Source organism: Rhinatrema bivittatum, chromosome 19, assembly GCF_901001135.1.
Source record: "Rhinatrema bivittatum chromosome 19, aRhiBiv1.1, whole genome shotgun sequence".
In the NCBI taxonomy this organism is placed as follows: Eukaryota; Metazoa; Chordata; class Amphibia; order Gymnophiona; family Rhinatrematidae; genus Rhinatrema; species Rhinatrema bivittatum.
Window position 1 is genome coordinate 4,097,005 of NC_042633.1, and position 23,970 is coordinate 4,120,974.

The window sequence follows — 23,970 nt, forward strand, 5'->3', positions numbered from 1 at the left end:
TGTTCAGCTTAAATTTAGCCTTTTCTACTCAATTCAAAGTCCTCACATTCACCAACTTCTTCTTCAAAACCCTCTAATATTTCTTAATGAAGTCTTCAAAATTCTTCAGTTCTTTATTTGTTTTCCTGCCTTGTCTTTGCAGCTGAGTGCAATGGGCTCATTCAGATACATGCTGTGCTTTTAGTGAATCATTCACCTTTAGGGAACCTGTCTGTTTAATATAGGCTTCCCTGTATGCAACTCTTTGGGGTTTCCACTTCACTGTTTTTTTTATTAGTTTTCACTATTTTCCTGTTTGCCATGAGTCTGTTCTGGCTCACATAAAACATCCATGATTTATTACCCAGGAAGCTAAACTTTCCCCCCAATCAGTCCTCATGACAAAAATTCTGTAAAGTCTGAAATTGTTTATTGCACAAGTAAACTTTACTTACAATTGTTGCACTTCAGATGCATACCCCAGGCAAGAATCTTTGGTAACTGAAACTATGGCAGGTGAAAGGAGAATGGAGTTTCTTGTGTTGCAGGAGTTAGTTATTGTAGAGGTGGGAAGGATGAGAGGAATGTGAGGCTGATTTAGCCCATAGAAGAAGGCAATAAGAGGGAAGGTGAAACCCAATCCATTTCAGGGGGTAACACAGAGCACAAAGCTATTCAGAGGCAAGCATGGAGAAACTGCCTCGTGGCCGAGAGCTGCCAAAAGAAATGCCTCCACACAGCTAGAGGCAGAGGACAGGGTCCAATGGCAGCGAGCCTAAGAACCATGTAACACAGGGGAGCACGAAGGGCAGTCCTTTGAACCTATAAGGCACTCTGGAAAACTTAAGTTAGGTTGAATAGGTTCAAGCTTTCCCGATGGTGAGATAAAGTGGAGGGGGGGCCTCTTAAAGACAAAGGCTCACAGATTTTTATCATAGGTTACAAACAGTGCTTCATTATTAAGAATCTTCAGAAGTGAAGATTGCACTAAACACAGTTAAACTACAATACAGACAGATACAAACATGTAGCCACTGCTAGGAACAGAACAATTTAAATGCTTATAAATGGATCCATCCATTTCACTCTGGTCTGTAATTGATGTCCATGTTTTATATTATTTAGTTTTACAATATCTGGCATTGAATGTCATTACAGGTATTTTCCAAATCACTTCTACAACTTCTTGGCCTTGGTTTCTGCAGTGGAGGAGATTAACAACAGCTCTGAGCTCTTACCCAACCTCACACTGGGGTTCCACATTTATGAGCCTTTCAACAATCCACTCCATATATTCAAGGTTGCAATGAATCTTATTTCAGGAATTGAAAACTGGATCCCCAATTACAGCTGCAAAACATCTGGCACACTGGCAGCTATTATTGAAGGTCTTCCAGCTGAGGCATCAGCTCAAATGTCCAATGTGTTCAGGATATTTCACTACCCACAGGTCAGGGGACTTCTCAGTTTTACTTTGGAATCTTCTACATAATCCATCCCTAAAAAACTTTATCTTTCATCAAAATTAATTCAAATTATTGTTAAAAAAAAGTGACATTTGTCAAAATACATACACCAAAAGATGGTAATTAAGAAGCAACCACTTGATAAAATAAATAAATACAAGTTAAGAATTTATCGGCTCCCCTAATAATTATTGCTATGCTATTTCCAATATTCTTAAAGAGTAATTGAGTTTGGAAGCAGAGTAAAATCTAATCCACATATTGCAGATTATGTTCAGTTCTGGTTTTCATCCAAATTTACCAACAAGGTTTAACCCATGTCCAGTGGGGTTTTTGTTAATGGAGAGAATAAAAGCTAAAAGAGATTCATAGAAAGAGGTTGGAATTGGAAGTGAAGGGAGAAGAAAATGAGGGACAGCCAGAGGAATGATAGTCCCTCAAAATAAGAGCAACGTGCATAGCATCCCCCTCTACTCCCCAACCCTAGCCCTAGACAACTGAATGCTGCAGGAACTTGATGACTAGTCCTATTAGCTGCTTATGATTCTAGTCATCTATTTTGGCCAGGGTGTGCCAATACTGATGCTAAAATTTCATCCCAATGGACATTCAAAGAAAGCCTTTCCAGTTCCTGGATTCAAATCCAAGAAGATAGTGATAAAGCTCTTTATCAACCTGCTCAAGTAGATTGAGTAGTTCATTTTATGTTACGAGCACAGCCTCTGGCGGCTGTTACGAACCAAGGGTTTGGAGGCCCTCGGCTATTGTCACGAACTCAGAGCCGCGGTCATCTGTAAAGCGGGTGTTGTGAGCCCTTGGGCCACGGCATGAGTCAGGGAGGAGCCCCAATACACACCGCGGGAGGTGAGCTAGTGTGAGCATGGGTAAAGAGGAACTGAACAAGGCTGAAGCGAAGATAAGGAGACAAGGTCTGACCCTCAACCGGACCTGCATGCCCCAGGATGACCAACAACGCAATGTTGATCGATGAACAGTCCTCCGACCGTTCCAAGCCCTTTCGGACCTGCTGCTGGGTACGGCAAGAGGCGGTAGGCTGGACAGAGGATGAGGGCAGATGGAGTCCTTAGAACATAGAAGACTTTGGACAAGGACTGAAGCGAGGACACTGTAGATGAGGACTGAAGCAAGGACACCGTAGACGAAGGCTGAAGCAAGGACACTGAAGACGAGGGCTGAAGCGAGGATCAAGAGCTGGGTCAAGACTGTGACACAGCGCGCCCTTCACAGTCCACCCGCGGGACTGGTCATGGACCATGCTGGGCTCGAAGCAGACTCCAGGAGGGATAGTTGAAGCTGATACTGGAACATGACGAAGGAACTGAAGAGGCCTGCACTGGGGCGCACCCTACACAGCCCCCCACGTGACCGGTCGCGGACCACACCGTACTCAGAGCAGGATTGAACAGAAACTTGACATGGACGGATGCAGGTTACAATAGGCTCTGAAGACCAGGACAAGACTGAAGCAGGATTCAATTCTCAAGGATTAAAAACAACGGACTGAAGCAGGAAGTCTTCCAGAGGGTTGTGCTGCAGAGATGAGGATGGCCTTGTACCGTGAGGCACCCTGCACAGCCCACCCGTGGGACTGGTAATAGACCATGACATCGGTATGCCAGGAAGGTGAACATCTGGGAACCAAGGCATGGAGGCAGAGATGAAGGCGAGGACATCAGGAAAATTGAGACAACAGAAGACCAGAACATCAGGCACCAGGAACACGAAGACATCTGGCCAAAGAACATCTGGAATATGGAGATGACTGAAGACCTGGACGAAGGACATCTGGAACATGGAGACGATGGACGAAGAACATCTGGAACATGGAGATGAATGAAGACCTGGATGAAGGACATCTGGAACATGGAGACAAAGCAGTCAAAGCAGAAGAAGACCACGGAAGACCTAGACCAATCAGAAGACACAGACGACTGTGGAACCCTATCCGAAGGCCAGGAACAACTGAAAAAGAGGCCCTCTTATAGGGCTGAAGCAGAAAGTTGTCATTGGAAGAAACCCGAGGCATATCCAGACGCAGGCCTTTAAATACCATGAAGAGGCACGCGCCGGTGCCTAAGGGGAAGCAGACAGGAACAGAAAGCACCATGGACAGCGGCACCCAGCCGCACGAAGGAGACATCGCAGGGAGGATCAGGCAGGCTTCAGGATGGCCTCCTACCGTCCGACGAGGACCCCAATGATGATGTCACGGCTCCCTGCTGCGGAGGCAGGCCGGCGGCGGCTCCAGGTCGCACGAGGAACTGGGGGGCAGCGGTACTAGGCTGCGAAAAAGACCGCTGGCTGGCACGATCTCCTGGCTGCTTAGGTGAGGCAACGGCAGCTGCTCGGCGGGGCCGATGCTGCCAAGCAGGGCAGGAACTGCTGCGACCTCCGGGCTGCATGGGATGGTGGCAGCAGTGGACTGCTGCGAAGAGCACAGGTGGGTGGAGGAACTGCCTGCGGGTCACTGTGGGCAGGACCGTAACAGTACCCCCCCCCCCCAAAGCCTCCTATCAACAGCTTGGAAGGGTGGAGGAGCACTCCATATCATCAGGGGATGATCAAGGATCCAAGGACAGAAGTTGAAAATTCTTGGCAAGGAACTGTAGCGATGGTAATACTGTAGCTGAAGACACGGTGCAGGATATAGATGATCCAGACAAGGCATAAACGAAATGGTGAGGACATACTGAAGAATATTGAAGATCCTGGCGAGACGTAAACAAGACACTGAAGAAATAAGCAAGGCATGAGATTGCAAGACAGCTGGCTTGCATCTCACATTCTAGTGATCAAAGAGGCAGAGTTCAAAGGCAAGACATCACAGATGAACAGAAGGCATAGACGAGTATTAACTTGTATTGAAGACCAGTTCTTGGTTCACAGTGGTAACATGAAGTGGAGTTCAGACTGGATTCTATAGCTGTAACGGTGGACTCGGAAGAATATCTAGACAACTTACGAGCTGACTTTTGAATAGCCGTGGTTTCAAGAGGACTCAAATGGAAGTCTGATGCACAAAGTTCAGATGCCGGAGATAATTCTAGAGGCAACTTGTCTAAAGAAGATGGTGAATACAATACCGAGGGAAGACTCTCAGTGAAGGTCATAACTGGGATACTCACAAGATCTTCACCATTGGAAGCTCGAGATCCCCCCAGGAGGAGCCCTTGAGGAACCGAGCCGCTTGGGCTTAGGAGTAAACACTTGGGAACTAGTGTGCGATGAAAGTTTCAAAGGACGTGAGTCGAGCAGGAAGTCGTAACCGGAGAGATCCATGTAATCTTCATCATTGGAGACCCGAGATCCCCTGGGAGGAGCCCTTGAGGATCCGAGCCGCTTGGACTTAGGTGAATTCTGCGGAAGGCGGAAGTCCGAAGCTAAGCAGATAGCAGAGACTAAGGAGCTCAGGATTGTTGCTTCCCGGTTGGCATGGCTAAAAGAGAAACGTCTTTACAGCTAGGTATGAGAGTGAGCGACTTGGGAAATCCATGAATATTTCAGGCACTCACAACGTAGTGAAGTCACTCTCAGAGTTGATGATCAGTAGGTGTCACTATAGTACTATGCAAAGGATTATTTGCTGATGATAATTGCTCCGATGACTGTGAAGGTATAGTCTCCTTAAGCTGGAACAAGTACGATAATAGTCTATAGGTGTCACTGAGGCACTGTACAAAGAGCTGTTAGTCAAAGGAAAATACTCTCTTAGGATGGAGTCAAGAAGCCACTTTGAGATGGACGGAGCTTCATAAGACTAGAGTCGAAGATGGCAATGGATTGGATTCCAATGGGTACGAGGAACCCCCAGAGACAGATGGTAAAATATAGGCACCGGTGAGCATACTTGCAGAAGTGAGTCACTGGTGACAAGCACTAAGACAATGCAAGCAGGAGCGGAGTCAGGAGCGAAGAGACGAAGATGCGTCTAGGGTGCAGGAGCCTCCTGCTGGTTGTAAAAACCCTAGGCATGGACTGTAAAGAGAAGCATCAGGCTGAGAAGACTCCAGAGCCAGCACTAGGCCAGTGCAGGCAAGGGCTGGATAGACTAAGAAGATGTGGAGACAAGTCATGGGTGACGGCACCTCCTGCTGGTCGGGAAAAGCCAAGACCTGGGGTGGTGTAGAGTACACGTCAAAGAGACGTACTCCCTGAAGCTTGAAGATTCTCATTGATGAAAATGCTGGTTGTTGGATGTGGAACCTGGGTGCAGGCGCCTCCTGTAAGTTGTTAGAAACCCAGGGAGCTGGACCATATCGGAGTGGGAAGAATGGAGACGAACACTGGAACCATGGCAGGCATCTCCTGCCGATCGAGGGAGTTCCAGGACGAGAGAATACAGAGATCGTCTGGATGCAGGTGCCTCCTGCAGGTCATGGGAACCAGACAGCTGAAGCGGGGAGATATCAACAACACAAAAATTTTTTTTTGACTAAAGCAAGCATTAAATGTCCAAAAAGCTAGGAGCAAAAATTCTCTGGGCAGAAGCAAGTTGAAGAAGATCCAGAAGCTGAAGAAACAATTTCCAGGAAAAAACAAGGCAAAAAGTCCAAAGAAAACTGGAGCCCGTCGGGCACAGCTCACCGAGCTCATGGCCTTCGGATTCTGTTACGCTCCAAGGCATGGAGGCCTTCGGATTCTGTTACAAGCGTGGCCTCTGGCAGCTGTTACGAACCGAGGGTTTGGAGGCCCTCGGCTACTGTCACGAGCTTGGAGGTGTGGTCATCTCTAAAGCGGGTGTTGTGAACCCTTGGGCCATGGCATGAGTCAGGGAGGAGCCCCAAGAAACACCGCGGGAGGTGAGCTGGTGCAAGCACGGGTAACGAGGAACTGGACAAGGCTGAAGAGAAGATAAGATCTGACCCTCAACCGGACCTGCACGCCCCAGGATGACCAATAATGCAATGTTGATCGATGAACAGTCCTCCGACCGTTCCAAGCCCTTTCGGACCTGCCGCTGGGTACGGCAAAAGGTGGCAGGCCGGACAGAGGATGAGGGCAGATGGAGTCCTTAGAACACAGAAGACTTTGGACGAGAGCTGAAGCGAGGACACTCTAGACGAGGACTGAAGCGAGGACACTGTAGACGAAGGCTGAAGGGAGGACACTGCAGATGAGGGCTGAAGTGAGGATCAAGAGCTGGGCCGAGACTGTGACGCAGCGCGCCCTACACAGTCCACCCACTGGACTGGTCGCGGACCACGCTGGGCTCGAAGCAGACTCCAGGAGGGATAGTGGAAGCTGATACCGGAACATGACGAAGGAACTAATGAGGCCTGCAGCGGGGCGCGCCCTACACAGACCCCCGTGGGACTGGTCGCAGACCACGCTGTACTCAGAGCAGGATCGAACAGAAACTTGACATGTACGGACGCAGGTTGCAATAGGCTCTGAAGACTGGGACAAGACTGAAGCAGGATTCGATTCTAAAGGATTAAAACAACGGACTAAAGCAGGAAGTCTTCCAGAGGGTTGCGCTGCGGAGATGAGGATGGCCTTGTACCGTGAGGCGCCCTACACAGCCCACCCATGGGACTGGTTACGGACCATGACAGCGGTACGCCAGGAAGATGAACATCTGGGAACCAAGGCATGGAGGCAGCGATGAAGGCGAAGACATCAGGAATATCGAGACAACAGACCAGAACATCAGGCACCGCGAATACGAAGACATATGGACGAAGAACATCTGGAACATGGAGACAACTGAAGACCTGGATGAAGGACATCTGGAACATGGAGACGATGGATGAAGAACATCTGGAACATGGAGACGACTGAAGACCAGGACGAAGGCCATCTGAAACATGGAGACAAAGCAGTCAAAGCAGAAGAAGACCACGGAGAACCTGGACAGGTCAGAAGACACAGACGACTGTGGAACCCGGTCCGAAGGCCAGGAACAACTGAAGAAGAGGCCCTCTTATAGGGCTGAAGCAGGAAGTTGTCATCAGAAGAAACCGGGGCATATCCGGCCGCGGGCCTTTTAAATACCATGAAGTATATAATTATGTGTGGGGAAAATTGAAATTGAATTTATTCATTGTGCTAGTTTAAAGGTAGCATTTAATTGAAATGTTTATATTTTGTGAAAAACTTTCACATAGCTGCAGTTACTTTGCTGCAAGCCAAGTAACTGCAGTAAGCCAAGAAGGCTTGGAAGGAAACTGAATCACTGGGTCTTTGTCTGCCGTGTTAATCCATTTGAATGCAGAGAAACAGAATGTCAAATACAAAAATTATATATTGTAGAACTCTGCCTGATAACTGAGACCTAAGGTCAGGCAGCATGAACTTATGTCCAGACTGTTGCGGTTCTGGCCGCAAGTGCCGCGACCAGACCCTTACCTCCGTGTTTCTGGGCCTGTTCCCGCTTTCGCTGGCCTAGTTCCTGTCCTGTTCGGCAGCGTCCCGGCGAGGGCTGCACCGCCGGGAAGCCTTCCATGGACGCCCTGTCTCTAGGCACGCGCGCGCACCACTTGGGCGCTTTTCTTGGCCGTTTCCCGCCAGTGGTGACTCCGCCCAATTCGTGACATCAGACGCTGCGGCCTTGATAAGCCGGCTGCAGCCACCCAGTCTTTGCCTTGCAACGGGCTTACCTACTGGATCCCTGTTGCGCTGTGCCCCGGAGCGTCCTGCTTTGCTAATCGCTCCGTTCCTGCTTGCCTGCTACAGTACCTGCTTGGTTCCTGCTTGCCTGCTACAGTACCTACCTGGTTCCATTACCCGAGTCTTGCTGTAGTTCCTGCCTGGTTCTAGAACCCGAGCCCCGTTACAGTACTGACCTACTGTCCTAGTCTGGTTCCAGTTCCCAGTCCTGATCCACTACCACCTAAGTCCCAGCGGTTGGGCTCCTACGGGCTCCTCCCGGGGGAGTACCAGCTTCCAGGGTGAAGATCACCTCTTCATCCAGCCTGAACATCTGCCTCCCGGCCTGTGGTAGACTAGAGACTTTTGAATACCCTTCCCAGTCTCCTGCAGGTCGGCCCAAGGGTCCACTAAACAGAGACTCTCGTAACAGATTGAAAGGCCATGGACTCGGCGGATGTGTCCGCTCCCTCGGACCTGCCCGGGATGGCCCGGCAGATGTTACAGCACCAGAGCTGCATTGATACACTGGCAGCCACGGTGGGAACGGCTATCCTAGCATCTGGAGTCCTTGCCTCCTGCTGGCAGGGTCCCCGAGGAACACAGCTCTTCTGTGACTCAGCTACCGGCACCCTCCCGTTACGCTGGAGATTTAAGGACCTGCCGCGGCTTTCTGAACCAATGTTTTGTACGGTTCTCTCTGCTGCCTCGGCAGTTCCCCTCGGATGCGGTGAAAGTGGCGTACATCCTGTCCCTGCTTGATGGGAAAGCCTTAATATGGGCTTCTCCCCTTTGGGAAAACAATGACCCTTCGCTAACGAACTTACTACAGTTCATCTCAAACTTTCATCAGGCCTTTGATGAGCCCGCCCGAGTACCCACGGCTACGTCTGATCTGCTGCAACTCCAACAGGGGGCTCGCTCCTTGGCAGATTATGCTATGGAGTTTCGGACTTTAGCCCAAGAAGTAGGTTGACAGGATGGTAGTCTTAAGGCCATCTTCTTGGAGGGTCTGTCCGGACGCATAAAGGATGAGATTGCCGCTCGAGATCTGCCGGAGGACCTCAATGCCTTGATAGAGATGGCTGCTCGCATTGACCGCCACCTACAACAACGGGCCAAGGAGCAGCGCTCCTCTCGCCATAGTCCTGCCCATGGGCCAGCAAGACCTGTATCCTCTCCCAAGATTTCTCGTCCAGATGCTCCCACCTGCGAAACTATGCAGCTGGGACGGGCCCCGCTTTCTGCTGAAGAAAGGCAATGTCGCTGTTCGTTGAAGTTGTGTTTATTTTGTGGTCAGAAGGGCCACTTCTTGGCACGCTGCCAGGAGCGTGCGGAAAATGCCAAAGCCTAGGAGGTCGGGAGGAGCTCCTCCTAGGCTGTGCTTCAGCTCCTCAATGGACCGTCCCTGTTACCCTGGAATACCCTGGAGGATCGATTGGCGTTCCTGGATTTGGGAGCCGAAGGTAATTTTATCCTGCAGGATCTAGTCTCTCTCAGTTGCGCATCCCTACGCAGAGATGGGAGGTCCCATAACGAATTACCTCTATCCAGGGGACGCTCCTTCAAGGACTTGTCCTGATGTCCATGGCACCCGTTACTGTCCGCACCGGGGAGATCCATTCAGAGGAGATAGCCTTCCTAGTGTTGGATAAGGCTGTCCACCCTGTGGTGCTAGGGTTGCCGTGGTTACAGAAGCACTCACCCACGATTCAGTGGGATACGTTACAGATTGTCAAGTGGAGTCCTTTCTGCTTAGCTAATTGTATGAAAGTGCCTAAGATGCCCGCACTTCCGTTGATGCACTCTGCCTTAGGTCCTCCTGCACCTTATGAGGACTTTACGGATGTATTTTCCAAGACCAAGGCAGAGATCCTTCCGCAGCATCGTCCGTATGACTGCGCTATAGACTTGTTACCTGGTACTATGCCTCCCTGAGGGAGGGTGTATCCCTTATCCTTACCTGAGACCCGGGCCATGTCCGAATACATTTCAGAGAATTTGGCCAAGGGGTTCATTCGCCCGTCCAAGTCGCCTGCAGGGGCAGGCTTCTTTTTTGTCAGCAAGAAGGACGGCTCGCTGAGACCGTGCATTGACTATCGAGGCCTAAATCCCATTACTAAGCGAGACCGTTACCCGCTCCCGTTAATCCCAGAGCTCCTCGATCAGCTCCAGGGAGCGAAGATTTTCACAAAGTTGGACTTACGAGGAGCATACAACTTAGTCAGAATCCGTCCCGGAGATGAGTGGAAAACCGCGTTTAATACCAGAGATGGGCATTACGAGTATCTTGTGATGCCCTTTGGCTTATGTAATGCCCCGGCGGTGTTCCAGCACCTTATGAATGAGGTGTTGCGGGACCTTCTGAACATCTGCGTAATCGTTTACTTCGATGATGTGTTAATCTACTCCCAGGCCCTGCCTTCACATCGTCAGCATGTCCGCCAAGTGCTCCAAATACTTAGGGAGCATGGTCTGTATGCAAAACTGGAAAAATGCAGCTTTGAGAAGACGTCCCTGCCATTCCTGGGCTACATTGTCTCTGCAACAGGTTTTCAAATAGATCCTGAGAAAGTGGTGGCAATTAAGAATTGGCCCCGGCCTAAGGGCCTTAAAGCGTTGCATCGCTTCCTCGGTTTTTCCAATTTCTACCGTCACTTTATTCCTAACTACTCTCGCATTGTGGCCCCGTTGACTGCCCTCACCCAAAAGGGGGCCAGCGCGGTGGATTGGCCTGTTCCCGCCTGCCAAGCCTTCGAGGCCCTGAAGGAAGCCTTCTTGTTAGACACCTGCCTTCGTCATCCGGATCCCAGCCGGCCCTTTGCGGTGGAAGTGGATGCCTCCAATGTGGCCATGGGGGTTGTGCTGAGCCAGTACTCAGATTCTGGGCAATTGCTACCCTGTTCATATTTCTCGAAGAAATTCTCTCTGGCAGAGAGCAACTACTGTGTTGGAGATAAAGAGTTGCTAGCCGTGAAACTTGCCCTGGAGGAATGGAGACAGTGGTTGGAAGGAGCTAACCATCCGGTTACGATTTACACTGATCACAAGAACCTAGCATTCTTGAAGCAAGCCCAACGCCTGAACCCAAGACAAGCCCGGTGGTCGCTGTTTTTTGACCGGTTTGACATAAGAACATAAGAACATAAGAAATTGCCATGCTGGGTCAGACCAAGGGTCCATCAAGCCCAGCATCCTGTTTCCAACAGAGGCCAAAACCAGGCCACAAAAACCTGGCAATTACCCAAACACTAAGAAGATCCCATGCTACTGATGCAATTAATAGCAGTGGCTATTCCCTAAGTAAAATTGATTAATAGCCGTTAATGGACTTCTCCTCCAAGAACTTATCCAAACCTTTTTTTAACCCAGCTACACTAACTGCACTAACCACATCCTCTGGCAACAAATTCCAGAGCTTTATTGTGCGTTGAGTGAAAAATAGTTTTCTCCGATTAGTCTTAAATGTGCTACTTGCTAACGCCATGGAATGCCCCCTAGTCCTTCTATTATTCGAAAGTGAAAATAACCGATTCACATCTATTCGTTCAAGACCTCTCATGATCTTAAAGACCTCTATCATATCCCCCCTCAGCCGTCTCTTCTCCAAGCTGAACAGTAGGGATGTGAATCGTTTTCCATATCGTCTTAACGATAGAAATCGTGTGGCAGGGCAAGAAAATCGTCTTAGGCACGATTTTTTAGTTAAAAAATCGTTAAAAATCGTTTTTTCCGATTAGTGCGCACTAACTCGAGTTAGTGCGCACTAACAGGAGTTAGTGCGCACTAACTGGGAGTTAGTGCGCACTAACTGAAAATGATACAATTTGACACTTTTCAGGTCAGTTAAGGTCAGTTTAGGAATGAATATGTATTCCTATTGGCTGCCCTCTTATTTATTCATGTTACCAAGTTTCCTACTGACAGTATATGGGGGATGGGAAATGGAAACAGTTGGTAGCTTGACAAAACAAGTAATGTGATCAGTCAATGTGACTAGAACTTGTGCCCTAACCCTGATACCAGGGGTATTGTGATCTTCCTGCACACAGTGCCCTATCCCTATTAATACCAGGAGTGTTGTGATCTTCCTGAACACAGTGCCCTATCCCTAATACCAGGGGTGTTGTGATCTTCCTGCACACAGTGCCCTATTCCTGATACTGGGGGTGTTGTGATCTTCCTGCACACAGTGCCCTATTCCTGATACCGGGGGTGTTGTGATCTTCTTGCACACATCCCGATATCAGGGATAGGGCACTGCATGCAGGAAGATCACAACACTCCTGGTATTAATAGGGATAGGGCACTGCATGCAGGAAGATCACAACACTCCTGGTATTAATAGGGATAGGGCACTGCATGCAGGAAGATCACAACACCCCTGGTATCAGGGATAGGGCACTGTGTGCAGGAAGATCACAATACCCCGGAGGAGTGAGGGTCAGGCAGCTCCCCCCTGTCTGTGAAGCCAGCCTCTCAGTAGTAATGCAGGGAGGGAGCTGTCTCAGACTTCACCATCCTCCCCCCCCCCCCTCACCCACACACCATTCACTAGCTGGGACATGGGGGAAGTCAGGAGTGAGGGTCAGGCAGCTCCCCCCTGTCTGTGAAGCCAGCCTCTCACTAGTAATGCAGGGAGGGAGCTGTCTCAGACTTCACCATCCACCCCCCCCCCCCCCCCTCACCCACACACCATTCACTAGCTGGGACATGGGGGAAGTCAGGAGTGAGGGACAGGCAGCTCCCCCCTGTCTGTGAAGCCAGCCTCTCACTAGTAATGCAGGGAGGGAGCTGTCTCAGACTTCACCATCCTCCCCCCCCCCTCACCCACACACCATTCACTAGCTGGGACATGGGGGAAGTCAGGAGTGAGGGTCAGGCAGCTCCCCCCTGTCTGCGAAGCCAGCCTCTCACTAGTAATGCAGGGAGGGAGCTGTCTCAGACTTCACCATCCTCCCCCCCCCCCCCCCTCACCCACACACCATTCACTAGCTGGGACATGGGGGAAGTCAGGAGTGAGGGTCAGGCAGCTCCCCCCTGTCTGTGAAGCCAGCCTCTCACTAGTAATGCAGGGAGGGAGCTGTCTCAGACTTCACCATCCTCCCCCCCCCCTCACCCACACACCATTCACTAGCTGGGACATGGGGGAAGTCAGGAGTGAGGGTCAGGCAGCTCCCCCCTGTCTGTAAAGCCAGCCTCTCACTAGTAATGCAGGGAGGGAGCTGTCTCAGACTTCACCATCCTCCCCCCCCCCCCCTCACCCACACACCATTCACTAGCTGGGACATGGGGGAAGTCAGGAGTGAGGGTCAGGCAGCTCCCCCCTGTCTGTGAAGCCAGCCTCTCACTAGTAATGCAGGGAGGGAGCTGTCTCAGACTGGTATCAGGGTTAGGGCACTGTGTGCAGGAAGATCACAACACTCCTGGTATTAATAGGGATAGGGCACTGTAAGAGATGACTGTAGTAGATTGAATAAAGATCTGATGTTTCTGCTCTCCTCACACCAAACAAAAACAACACACAAGCAGAGAAGCCCTTCTTACAAAGCTGAGCTAGTGAGTTAAGTAGGAGGAAAAGTAAACATACTGGTGCCAGTGTGGCTACTTAAAAAATACACTTACCAACAATCAATTACATATATTTGAACTGTGTACAGTTCCAGCCAGGACCACCTTTCTAAAATGCACAGTGATTGGCAAATTCAACATGCACTAGCATTTCAGGTGCCTGCTAACAAAAATAATAAACAAACAAGTTCTAGTCACGTGAGTGCTGATCATTACATTACTTTTTTTGTCAAGCTTCCAACTGTTTCCATTTCACATCCCCCCAACCATATTGGTAACATCAATAGATAAGAGCACAGCCAGCCAATAGGAATACATACATACATATTCATTCCTAAGTGACCTTTACTGACCTGGGAAGTGTGAACACTTTGTTTCATTTTCTGTTGGTGTTCGTTAGTTTCCAGTTCCATTTCCCATCCCCCCAACCATCACCTCAGTGGTAACCTTGGTAATATCAATAGATAAGAGGGCAGCCAGCCAATAGGAACACATATTCATTCCTAACTGACCTTCAGTGACCTGGAAAGTGTTTATTTGTATCATTTTCAGTTAGTGCGCACTAAATCGAGTTAGTGCGCACTAACGGGGAGTTAGTGCGCACTAACTCGAGTTAGTGCGCACTAACACGATTTAACGATTTTTAACGATAAATCGTTAGAATTTCTATTGTATCGTGTTCTATAACGATTTAAGACGATATAAACATTATCGGACGATAATTTTAATCGTTGAAAAACGATTCACATCCCTACTGAACAGCCCTAACCTCTTCAGCCTTTCCTCATAGGGAAGCTGTTCCATCCCCTTTATCATTTTGGTTGCCCTTCTCTGTACCTTCTCCATTGCAACTATATCTTTTTTTAGATGCGGCGACCAGAATTGTACACAGTATTCAAGGTGTGGTCTCACCATGGAGCGATATAGAGGCAATATGACATTTTCCGTTCTATTATCCATTCCCTTCTTAATAATTCCTAACATTCTATTTGCTTTTTTGACTGCTGCAGCACACTGAGCCGACGATTTTAAAGTATTATCCACTATGATGCCTAGATCTTTATCCTGGGTGGTAGCTCCTAATATGGAACCTAACATCGTGTAACTACAGCAATGGTTATTTTTCCCTATATGCAACACCTTGCACTTGTCCACATTAAATTTCATCTGCCATTTGGATGCCCAATCTTCAAGTCTTGCAAGGTCCTTCTGTAATGTATCAAAGTCTGCTTGTGATTTAACTACTCTGAATAATTTTGTATCTTCCGACTTTACCTTACGCTATCGACCCGGTTCTAAGAATGTTCGAGCCGATGCACTCTCGCGCTCTTCTGAGGTCGAAGAGACCCCTGACAAGCCTCAGTTTATTTTGGATCCTGTGAAGGTCAGTCTAGCAACAACCTTGGTGTCCTCCCAAGGGAAGACCGTCATTCCACGTCGCTCCCGGAGAGTAGTTCTCACTTGGGCCCATGGTTCCCTCACGGGGGGCCATGCTGGCTGTAAAGGGACTTTAGACTTGTTGAACAGATTCTACTGGTAGCCGACGGTGAGACAGGACGTCCAAGCTTTTGTGAGCTCATGCCCGACCTGTGCCATGCAAAAGCCACTCATTGGGAAGTCCAGAGGCCTGTTGCAACCATTGCCCATCCCGGTGGAGCCTTGGACACACATCTCCACCGACTTCATCATGGATCTCCCCATCTCAGCAGGCAATTCGGTCATTTGGGTAACCGTAGACCGATGCTCCAAGATGGCGCACTTTGTCACCCTGCCAAAGTTGCCTTCTTCACCTGACTTAGCTAACCTTTTCACCCAGCATATCTTCAGACTTCACGGTCTCCTGCAGGATATACTCTCTGACCGAGGACCACAGTTTACTGCTCGTTACTGGAAGGCACTTTGCAAACGCTTCAATATGCAACTTGGTCTTTCGTCTACATTCCATCCTCAAAGTAATGGGCAAACGGAACGAACTAACTTTTAAGAAAAAACTCAAAACGTGGCTGTTCCGCCTAGCCTTCCCAGAATCCTGGGATACACATTAGACGTTATCTACTCCTCTGATTACCTGGACAGCATGGATACCAACTCTAACATGTGGACTAACTCTAATCCGAACTATCTCTACTCCGGAATTTGTTATTTCTCCTTTTAACTTAACTTTATCTTTTTTCTTCCAGCTACCTAAGCTTCCAAGTTCACAGTCCTCGTTTAATGTAACTTTGTTTCTTCCTTTACCTAGTTATTTTTTACCCCTGTTCGATGTAAACCGTCCTGATATGGTATTTAACCATGAAGGTCGGTATAGAAAAATGTTAAATAAATAAATAAATAAATAAATAAATAAATAACCGAACCTTGAAGACTTTTCTCCGTTCGTTTGTGAATGAACTCCAAGATAATCGGGCCAAGCTACTCCCATGGGCGGAGTTCTCGTACAATAATCACACGCATGCTGCTACTGGAAGTTCATCTTTCTTGGTCATCTATGGGAAGCAACTTCGACCGCCCTTGCCTTCACCTGAACTTAGTGCACTCCCGGCAGTGCAACTTTCAGCCCGCCAGCTTCTTTCCTTGTGGACATTTATCTAGGGAAAGATCCGTAAAGCCGCCCAGTCCGCCAAGAAATGGGCGGATAGGCATCGTCAGCCAGCACCTATCTTCCTCCCAGGAGACCATGTCTGGCTAAGTACCAAAAATCTACAGCTACGTATTCCGTCTCAAGGACTAGCTCCAAGATTCTGTGGGCCTTTTCGAGTCACCGAACGAGTGGGAGCAGTCTCGTACCGACTACACCTTCCCTCCTCCATGCGCATATATGACGTGTTCCATGTGTCATTGCTGAAGTCTCTTGTTTTATCCAGGTACCACTCCTGGGCTCCTGAACCTTCGGACCCTTCAGTACCGGACGAGGTTACGTATCAAGTACGTGAGGTCTTAGATGTCCGGTTTCACCAACGCCGATGGGAGTACCTGCTTGCCTGGGAGGGTTGCGGACCCGAGGATAATTCTTGGGAACCGGCCCGTAACATCCTTGACAAGGACTTATTACGGCAGTTCCATCTGGACCACCCGAGTAAAACCGGACTAGCTAAGAGGGGTCGTAAGAGGGGAGGTACTGTTGCGGTTCTTGCCGCGAGTGCCGCGACCAGACCCTTACCTCCGTGCTTCTGGACCTGTTCCCGCTTTCGCTGGCCTAGTTCCTGTCCTGTTCGGCGGTGTCCCAGCAAGGGCCATGCCACCGGGAAGCCTTCCATGGACGCCCTGTCTCTAGGCGCGTGCCACTTGGGTGCTTTTCTAGGCCATTTCCCGCCAATGGTGACTCTGCCCAACTCCTGACGTCAGACGCCACGGCCTTGATAAGCCGGCCGCGGCCACCCAGTCTTTGCCTTGCAACGGGCATACCTACCGGATCCCTGTTGCGCTGTGCCCCGGAGCATCCTGCTTTGCTAATCGCTCCATTCCTGCTTGCCTGCTACAGTACCTACCTGGTTCCTGCCTGCCTGCTACAGTACCTGCTTGGTTCCTGCTTGCCTGCTACAGTACCTGACTGGTTCCAGTACCCGAGTCTTGCTACAGTTCCTGCCTGGTTCCAGTACCCGAGCCCCGTTACAGTACTGACCTACTGTCCTAGTCTGGTTCCAGTTCCCAGTCCTGATCCACTACCGCCTAAGTCCCAGCGGCCAGGCCCTTATGGGCTCCTCCCGGGGGGGGGCTTCGGCTTCCAAGGGTGAAGCCACCTAAGTCCCAGCGGTTGGGCTCCTACGGGCTCCTCCCGGGGGAGTACCAGCTTCCAGGGTGAAGAACACCTCTTCGTCCAGCCTGAACATCTGCCTCCCGGCCTGTGGTAGACTAGAGACTTTTGAATATCCTTCACAGTCTCCTGCAGGTCGGCCCAAGGGTCCACTAAACAGAGACTCTTGTAACACAGAGGTTCAATATGTAGAGATTTGTGTGGGGGTGAAGGAGAGATGCAGTTCTACAGGAGAAGAGGAACCAGAAGCTCAAGCAAGCAGCAGTTAGCATGAAGCAATTGCTCCAGGTGCCAGGGTAAATGGAGAACTACACAGAGCAGGCATGTATGTGGAATCAAGAAGAGGAACTATGCTGGGGAAAAGGGGAACAAAATTACTAGCAAGGCTTTAAAACCTAGTAACTGGAAAATTACAAGATGGTACTTGACAGAAGGAACAAAATTGGTCAGAGAGCACCAAGCTTATAGCAGAGAAAAATGAATATAAGAGAAGGTGTGGCAATATTTCAGGGAAGGAGCTGTATGAAGCAAGCTGACTCTTACCTTCTGATCTACTTGCTGTCTCCTTCCCAATTCTCTGTAGTTTGAAACAGATTCATTAAAAAAGCATCAATATATTGATCTATTTGTGGTCTTGAGTATAGTTGTAGCAGAAATAAGCACGCATGTTGGTGACCACTAGGGATGTGAATCGTTTTCCATATCGTCTTAACGATAGAAATCGTGTGGCAGGGCAAGAAAATCGTGTTAGGCACGATTTTTTAGTTAAAAAATCGTTAAAAATCGTTTTTTCCGATTAGTGCGCACTAACTCAAGTTAGTGCGCACTAACTGGGAGTTAGTGCGCACTAACTGAAAATGATACAATTTGACACTTTTCAGGTCAGTTAAGGTCAGTTTAGGAATGAATATGTATTCCTATTGGCTGCCCTCTTATTTATTCATGTTACCAAGGTTCCCACTGACAGTATATGGGGGATGGGAAATGGAAATGGCTGGCAGCTTGACAAAACAAGTAATGTGATCAGTCAATGTGACTAGAACTTGTGCCCTAACCCTGATACCAGGGGTATTGTGATCTTCCTGCACACAGTGCCCTATCCCTATTAATACCAGGAGTGTTGTGCTCTTCCTGCACACAGTGCCCTAACCCTGGCACCAGGGGTGTTGTGATCTTCCTGCACACAGTGCCCTATCCCTATTAATACCAGGAGTGTTGTGATCTTCCTGCACACAGTGCCCTAACCCTGGCACCAGGGGTGTTGTGATCTTCCTGCACACAGTGCCCTATCCCTATTAATACCAGGAGTGTTGTGATCTTCCTGCACACAGTGCCCTAACCCTGGCACCAGGGGTGTTGTGATCTTCCTGCACACAGTGCCCTATCCCTATTAATACCAGGAGTGTTGTGATCTTCCTGCACACAGTGCCCTAACCCTGACACCAGGGGTGTTGTGATCTTCCTGCACTGCCCTATTCCTGATACTGGGGGTGTTGTGATCTTCCTGCACACAGTGCCCTATTCCTGATACCGGGGGTGTTGTGATCTTCTTGCACACATCCCGGTATCAGGGATAGGGCACTGCATGCAGGAAGATCACAACACTCCTGGTATCAGGAATAGGGCACTGTGTGCAGGAAGATCACAACACCCCTGGTATTAGGGATAGGGCACTGCGTGCAGGAAGATCACAACACTCCTGGTATTAATAGGGATAGGGCACTGCATGCAGGAAGATCACAACACCCCTGGTATCAGGGATAGGGCACTGTGTGCAGGAAGATCACAATACCCCGGAGGAGTGAGGGTCAGGCAGCTCCCCCCTGTCTGTGAAGCCAGCCTCTCACTAGTAATGCAGGGAGGGAGCTGTCTCAGACTTCACCATCCTCCCCCCCCCTCACCCACACACCATTCACTGGCTGGGACATGGGGGAAGTCAGGAGTGAGGGTCAGGCAGCTCCCCCCTGTCTGTGAAGCCAGCCTCTCACTAGTAATGCAGGGAGGGAGCTGTCTCAGACTTCACCATCCTCCCCCCCCCCCCTCACCCACACACCATTCACTGGCTGGAACATGGGGGAAGTCAGGAGTGAGGGTCAGGCAGCTCCCCCCTGTCTGTGAAGCCAGCCTCTCACTAGTAATGCAGGGAGGGAGCTGTCTCAGACTTCACCATCCTCCCCCCCACTCACCCACACACCATTCACTGGCTGGGACATGGGGGAAGTCAGGAGTGAGGGTCAGGCAGCTCCCCCCTGTCTGTGAAGCCAGCCTCTCACTAGTAATGCAGGGAGGGAGCTGTCTCAGACTTCACCATCCTCCCCCCCACTCACCCACACACCATTCACTGGCTGGGACATGGGGGAAGTCAGGAGTGAGGGTCAGGCAGCTCCCCCCCTGTCTGTGAAGCCAGCCTCTCACTAGTAATGCAGGGAGGGAGCTGTATCAGACTTCACCATCCTCCCCCCCACTCACCCACACACCATTCACTAGCTGGGACATGGGGGAAGTCAGGAGTGAGGGTCAGGCAGCTCCCCCCTGTCTGTGAAGCCAGCCTCTCACTAGTAATGCAGGGAGGGAGCTGTCTCAGACTTCACCATCCTCCCCCCCCCCCCCCTCACCCACACACCATTCACTGGCTGGGACATGGGGGAAGTCAGGAGTGAGGGTCAGGCAGCTCCCCCCTGTCTGTGAAGCCAGCCTCTCACTAGTAATGCAGGGAGGGAGCTGTCTCAGACTTCACCATCCTCCCCCTCCCCCTCACCCACACACCATTCACTAGCTGGGACATGGGGGAAGTCAGGAGTGAGGGTCAGGCAGCTCCCCCCTGTCTGTGAAGCCAGCCTCTCACTAGTAATGCAGGGAGGGAGCTGTCTCAGACTTCACCATCCTCCCCCCCCCCCCCCCTCACCCACACACCATTCACTGGCTGGGACATGGGGGAAGTCAGGAGTGAGGGTCAGGCAGCTCCCCCCTGTCTGTGAAGCCAGCCTCTCACTAGTAATGCAGGGAGGGAGCTGTATCAGACTTCACCATCCTCCCCCCCACTCACCCACACACCATTCACTAGCTGGGACATGGGGGAAGTCAGGAGTGAGGGTCAGGCAGCTCCCCCCTGTCTGTGAAGCCAGCCTCTCACTAGTAATGCAGGGAGGGAGCTGTCTCAGACTTCACCATCCTCCCCCCCCCCCCTCACCCACACACCATTCACTGGCTGGGACATGGGGGAAGTCAGGAGTGAGGGTCAGGCAGCTCCCCCCTGTCTGTGAAGCCAGCCTCTCACTAGTAATGCAGGGAGGGAGCTGTCTCAGACTGGTATCAGGGATAGGGCACTGAGTGCAGGAAGATCACAACACCCCTGGTATCAGGAATAGGGCACAGGTTCTAGTCATATTGACTGATCACATTACTTTTTTTGTCAACTACCAACAGTTTCCATTCCCATCCCCCCAACCATCACCTCAGTTGGAACCTTGGTAACATCAATAGATAAGAGGGCAGCCAGCCAATAGGAATACATATTCATTCCTAACTGACCTTTACTGACCTGGAAAGTGTCAATAATTTGTATCATTTTCTGTTAGTGTTCCTGAGTTTCCATTTCCATTTCCCATCCCCCCAACCATCACCTCAGTGGGAACCTGGTTAACATCAATAGATAAGAGGGCAGCCAGCCAATAGGAACACATATTCATTCCTAACTGACCTTTACTGACCTGGAAAGTGTCAATTTGTATCATTTTCTGTTAGTGCACACTAACTCCCGTTAGTGCGCACTAACACGATTTAATGATTTTTAATGATAAATCGTTAGAATTTCTATTGTATTGTGTTCTATAACGATTTAAGACGATATTAACATTATCGGATGATAATTTTAATCGTTGAAAAACGATTCACATCCCTAGTGACCACAACATTATTCCCCAGGGGAGACGAGCCCTGGAATGGCCAGAAAAGACCTGTTTGTCTCTGCAGGATAGAAGGACCACAGAATAGCCTCAGATGAGACACATGGGAGGGAACAGTGAATGTAAGTGTTGTGGTATGAAGACAGTACCAGAGGATTGGGGATGGTAAGAATAATTTTTCATTGTTGTTTACAACATAAAACATAAGGCTTGTCGTACTGGGTCAGAACAAGGGTCCATCAAGCCCAGTATCCTGTTTCCAACAGTGGCCAATCCAGGTCACAAGTATCTCGCAGGATCCCAAGGGGTAGATCAATTCCAAGCTGCTTATCCCAAGAATAAGCAGTGGATTTCTACAACTCTCCTTTAATAATTAATGGACTTTTCCTTTAGGAACTTGTCCAAACCTTTTTTAAATGCAGTTATACTAATAGCTTTTATCACATCCTCTGGCAACAAATTCCAGAGCTTAATTATGCATTGAGTACAAAAAATATTTTCTGTTATTAGTTTTTATATATCACCTAGTAACTTCATTGTGTGTCCCCTGGACTATGTACTTTTCAAAGGAGTAAACAAATGATTAACATTTACTCATTCCATTCCACTGATTATTTTGTAAACCTCTATCATATCTCCCTTCAGCTGTCTCTTCTCTAAGCTGAAAAGACCTAACCTCTTTAACCTTTCTTTATAGGGAAATGGTTCAATCCCATTTATCATTTTGATCTCCCTTCTCTGTACCTTTTCTAAATCTGTTATATCTTTCTTGAGATATGGTGACCAGAACTGAATACAATATTCAAGATGAGAATCTATAAATAAATACAATATTCAAGATAAGAACCTATAAATAAATAAATAAATGAGGTTGTATCATGGAGAGATGCAGAGAAATAATGATATTTCTGTTTTATTCTCCATTCGTTTCCTAATAATCTCTACCATTCTATTTGCTTTGTTGGCTGCTACTGCACACTGAGCAGAAGATTTCAATGTATTTTCAACAATGACTCCTAAATCCTTTTCCTGAGTGGTGACTCCTCATGTGAAGCCTTGCATTTTGTAGTTATAATTTGGGTTACTCTTCCAAAGTGCATCACTTTGCATTTGTCTACATTCCATTTCATTTGCCATTTGCATGCCCAGTCTCCCAGTTTTGCAATGTGCTCTTGCAATTTCTCATAATCATTTTGTGATGTGACAACTTTGAATGATTTTGTGTCATCGGGAAATTTGATTACCTCACTTGTTGTTCCCATTTCCAGGTTATTTATAAATATATTAAAAAGCATCAGTCCTAGAACAGATCCCTGGGGCACTTCACTATTCACCTTTTTCAATTGGGGAAATTTACCATTTAGCCCTATACTCTGTTTTCTATCTTTTAACCAGTTGGCAATCCACAACAGGACACTTCCCCCATCCCATGACTTTCTAATTTCCTATGAAGTCTCTCATAAGGGACTTTGTCAAATGCTTTCTGGAAATCCAGATACACTAGATCAACGACTCATCTTTATCCACATGTTTATTTATGCCTTCAAAAAAATATAACAAATTTGTGAGGCAAATTTGGTTAAATCCATGTTGGCTTTCTCCCTTTAAACTATGCTTATCTATATGCATATCATATTGATATGATATGATACAGACTTTCAGATACTTGAAAGGTTTTAATGATCCAAAGTCAACGACAAACCTTTTCCGTTGGAAAAAAATAGCAGAACCAGGGGTCATGATTTAATAGAGATGTGAATCGTGTGATCGATCGTCTTAACAATCGATTTCGGCTGGGGGGGGGGAGGGAATCGGATCGTCGCGGTTTTGTTTTTTTAAATATCGTGTAAATCGTAAATCAGGGGAGGGCGGGAAAACCGGCACACTAAAACATCCCTAAAACCCACCCCGACCCTTTAAAATAAATCCCCCACCCTCCCGATCCCCCCCCAAAATGTCTTAAATTACCTGGGATCCAGTGGGGGGGTCCCGTTGTGATCTTCCACTCTCGGGCCACGGGTGCGTTGATAGAAATGGCGCCGGCGCTACCTTTGCCCTGTCATATGAGAGGGCAAAGGTAGCGCCAGCGCCATTTTGCTTCCTGTCCCCCGACGTCACGAGCATAGGAGATCGCTCCCAGACCCCCGCTGGACCCCCAGGGACTTTTGGCCAGCTTGGGGGGGCCTCCTGACCCCCACAAGACTTGCCAAAAGTCCAGCGGGGGTCCGGGAACGACCTCCTGCATTCAAATTGTGTTGCCGTAATGAAAAATGGCGCCGGCCATATGGCCGGCGCCATTTTGCAGTACGGCAATATGGCCATATGGCCATATTGCCGTCATATGACAGGGCAAAGGTAGCGCCGACACCATTTCTATCAACGCACCCGTGGCCCGAGAGTGGAAGATCACAACGGGACCCCCCCACTGGACCCCAGGTAATTTAAGACATTTTGGGGGGGTTCGGGAGGGTGGGGGATTTATTTTAAAGGGTCGGGGTGGGTTTTAGGGATGTTTTAGTGTGCTGGTTTTCCCACCCTCCCCCTCCCCTCCCCCTTCCCCCGATTTACGATTTTTGACGATAAATCGGGGGAATTCCTATTAAATATCGCCTCTAACGATTTTTGACGATTTAAAATATATCGGACGATATTTTAAATCGTCAAAAAACGATTCACATCCCTATGA

The 23,970-nt window shown here is 49.0% G+C and overlaps 1 protein-coding gene across 1 annotated transcript in view; it reads left to right on the forward strand.

Annotated features, from left to right (window-relative positions):
* The first annotated feature begins 488 nt into the window (after nucleotides 1-488).
* The window catches only part of LOC115081071 (vomeronasal type-2 receptor 26-like), a 134,066-nt gene continuing 110,584 nt past the window's right edge, over nucleotides 489-23,970 (forward strand). Inside the window, exons 1-2 of the mRNA XM_029585584.1 lie at nucleotides 489-565; nucleotides 1,138-1,429. Coding sequence (XP_029441444.1) covers nucleotides 489-565; nucleotides 1,138-1,429 — 369 coding nt within the window. The remainder of the gene's footprint in view (nucleotides 566-1,137; nucleotides 1,430-23,970) is intronic.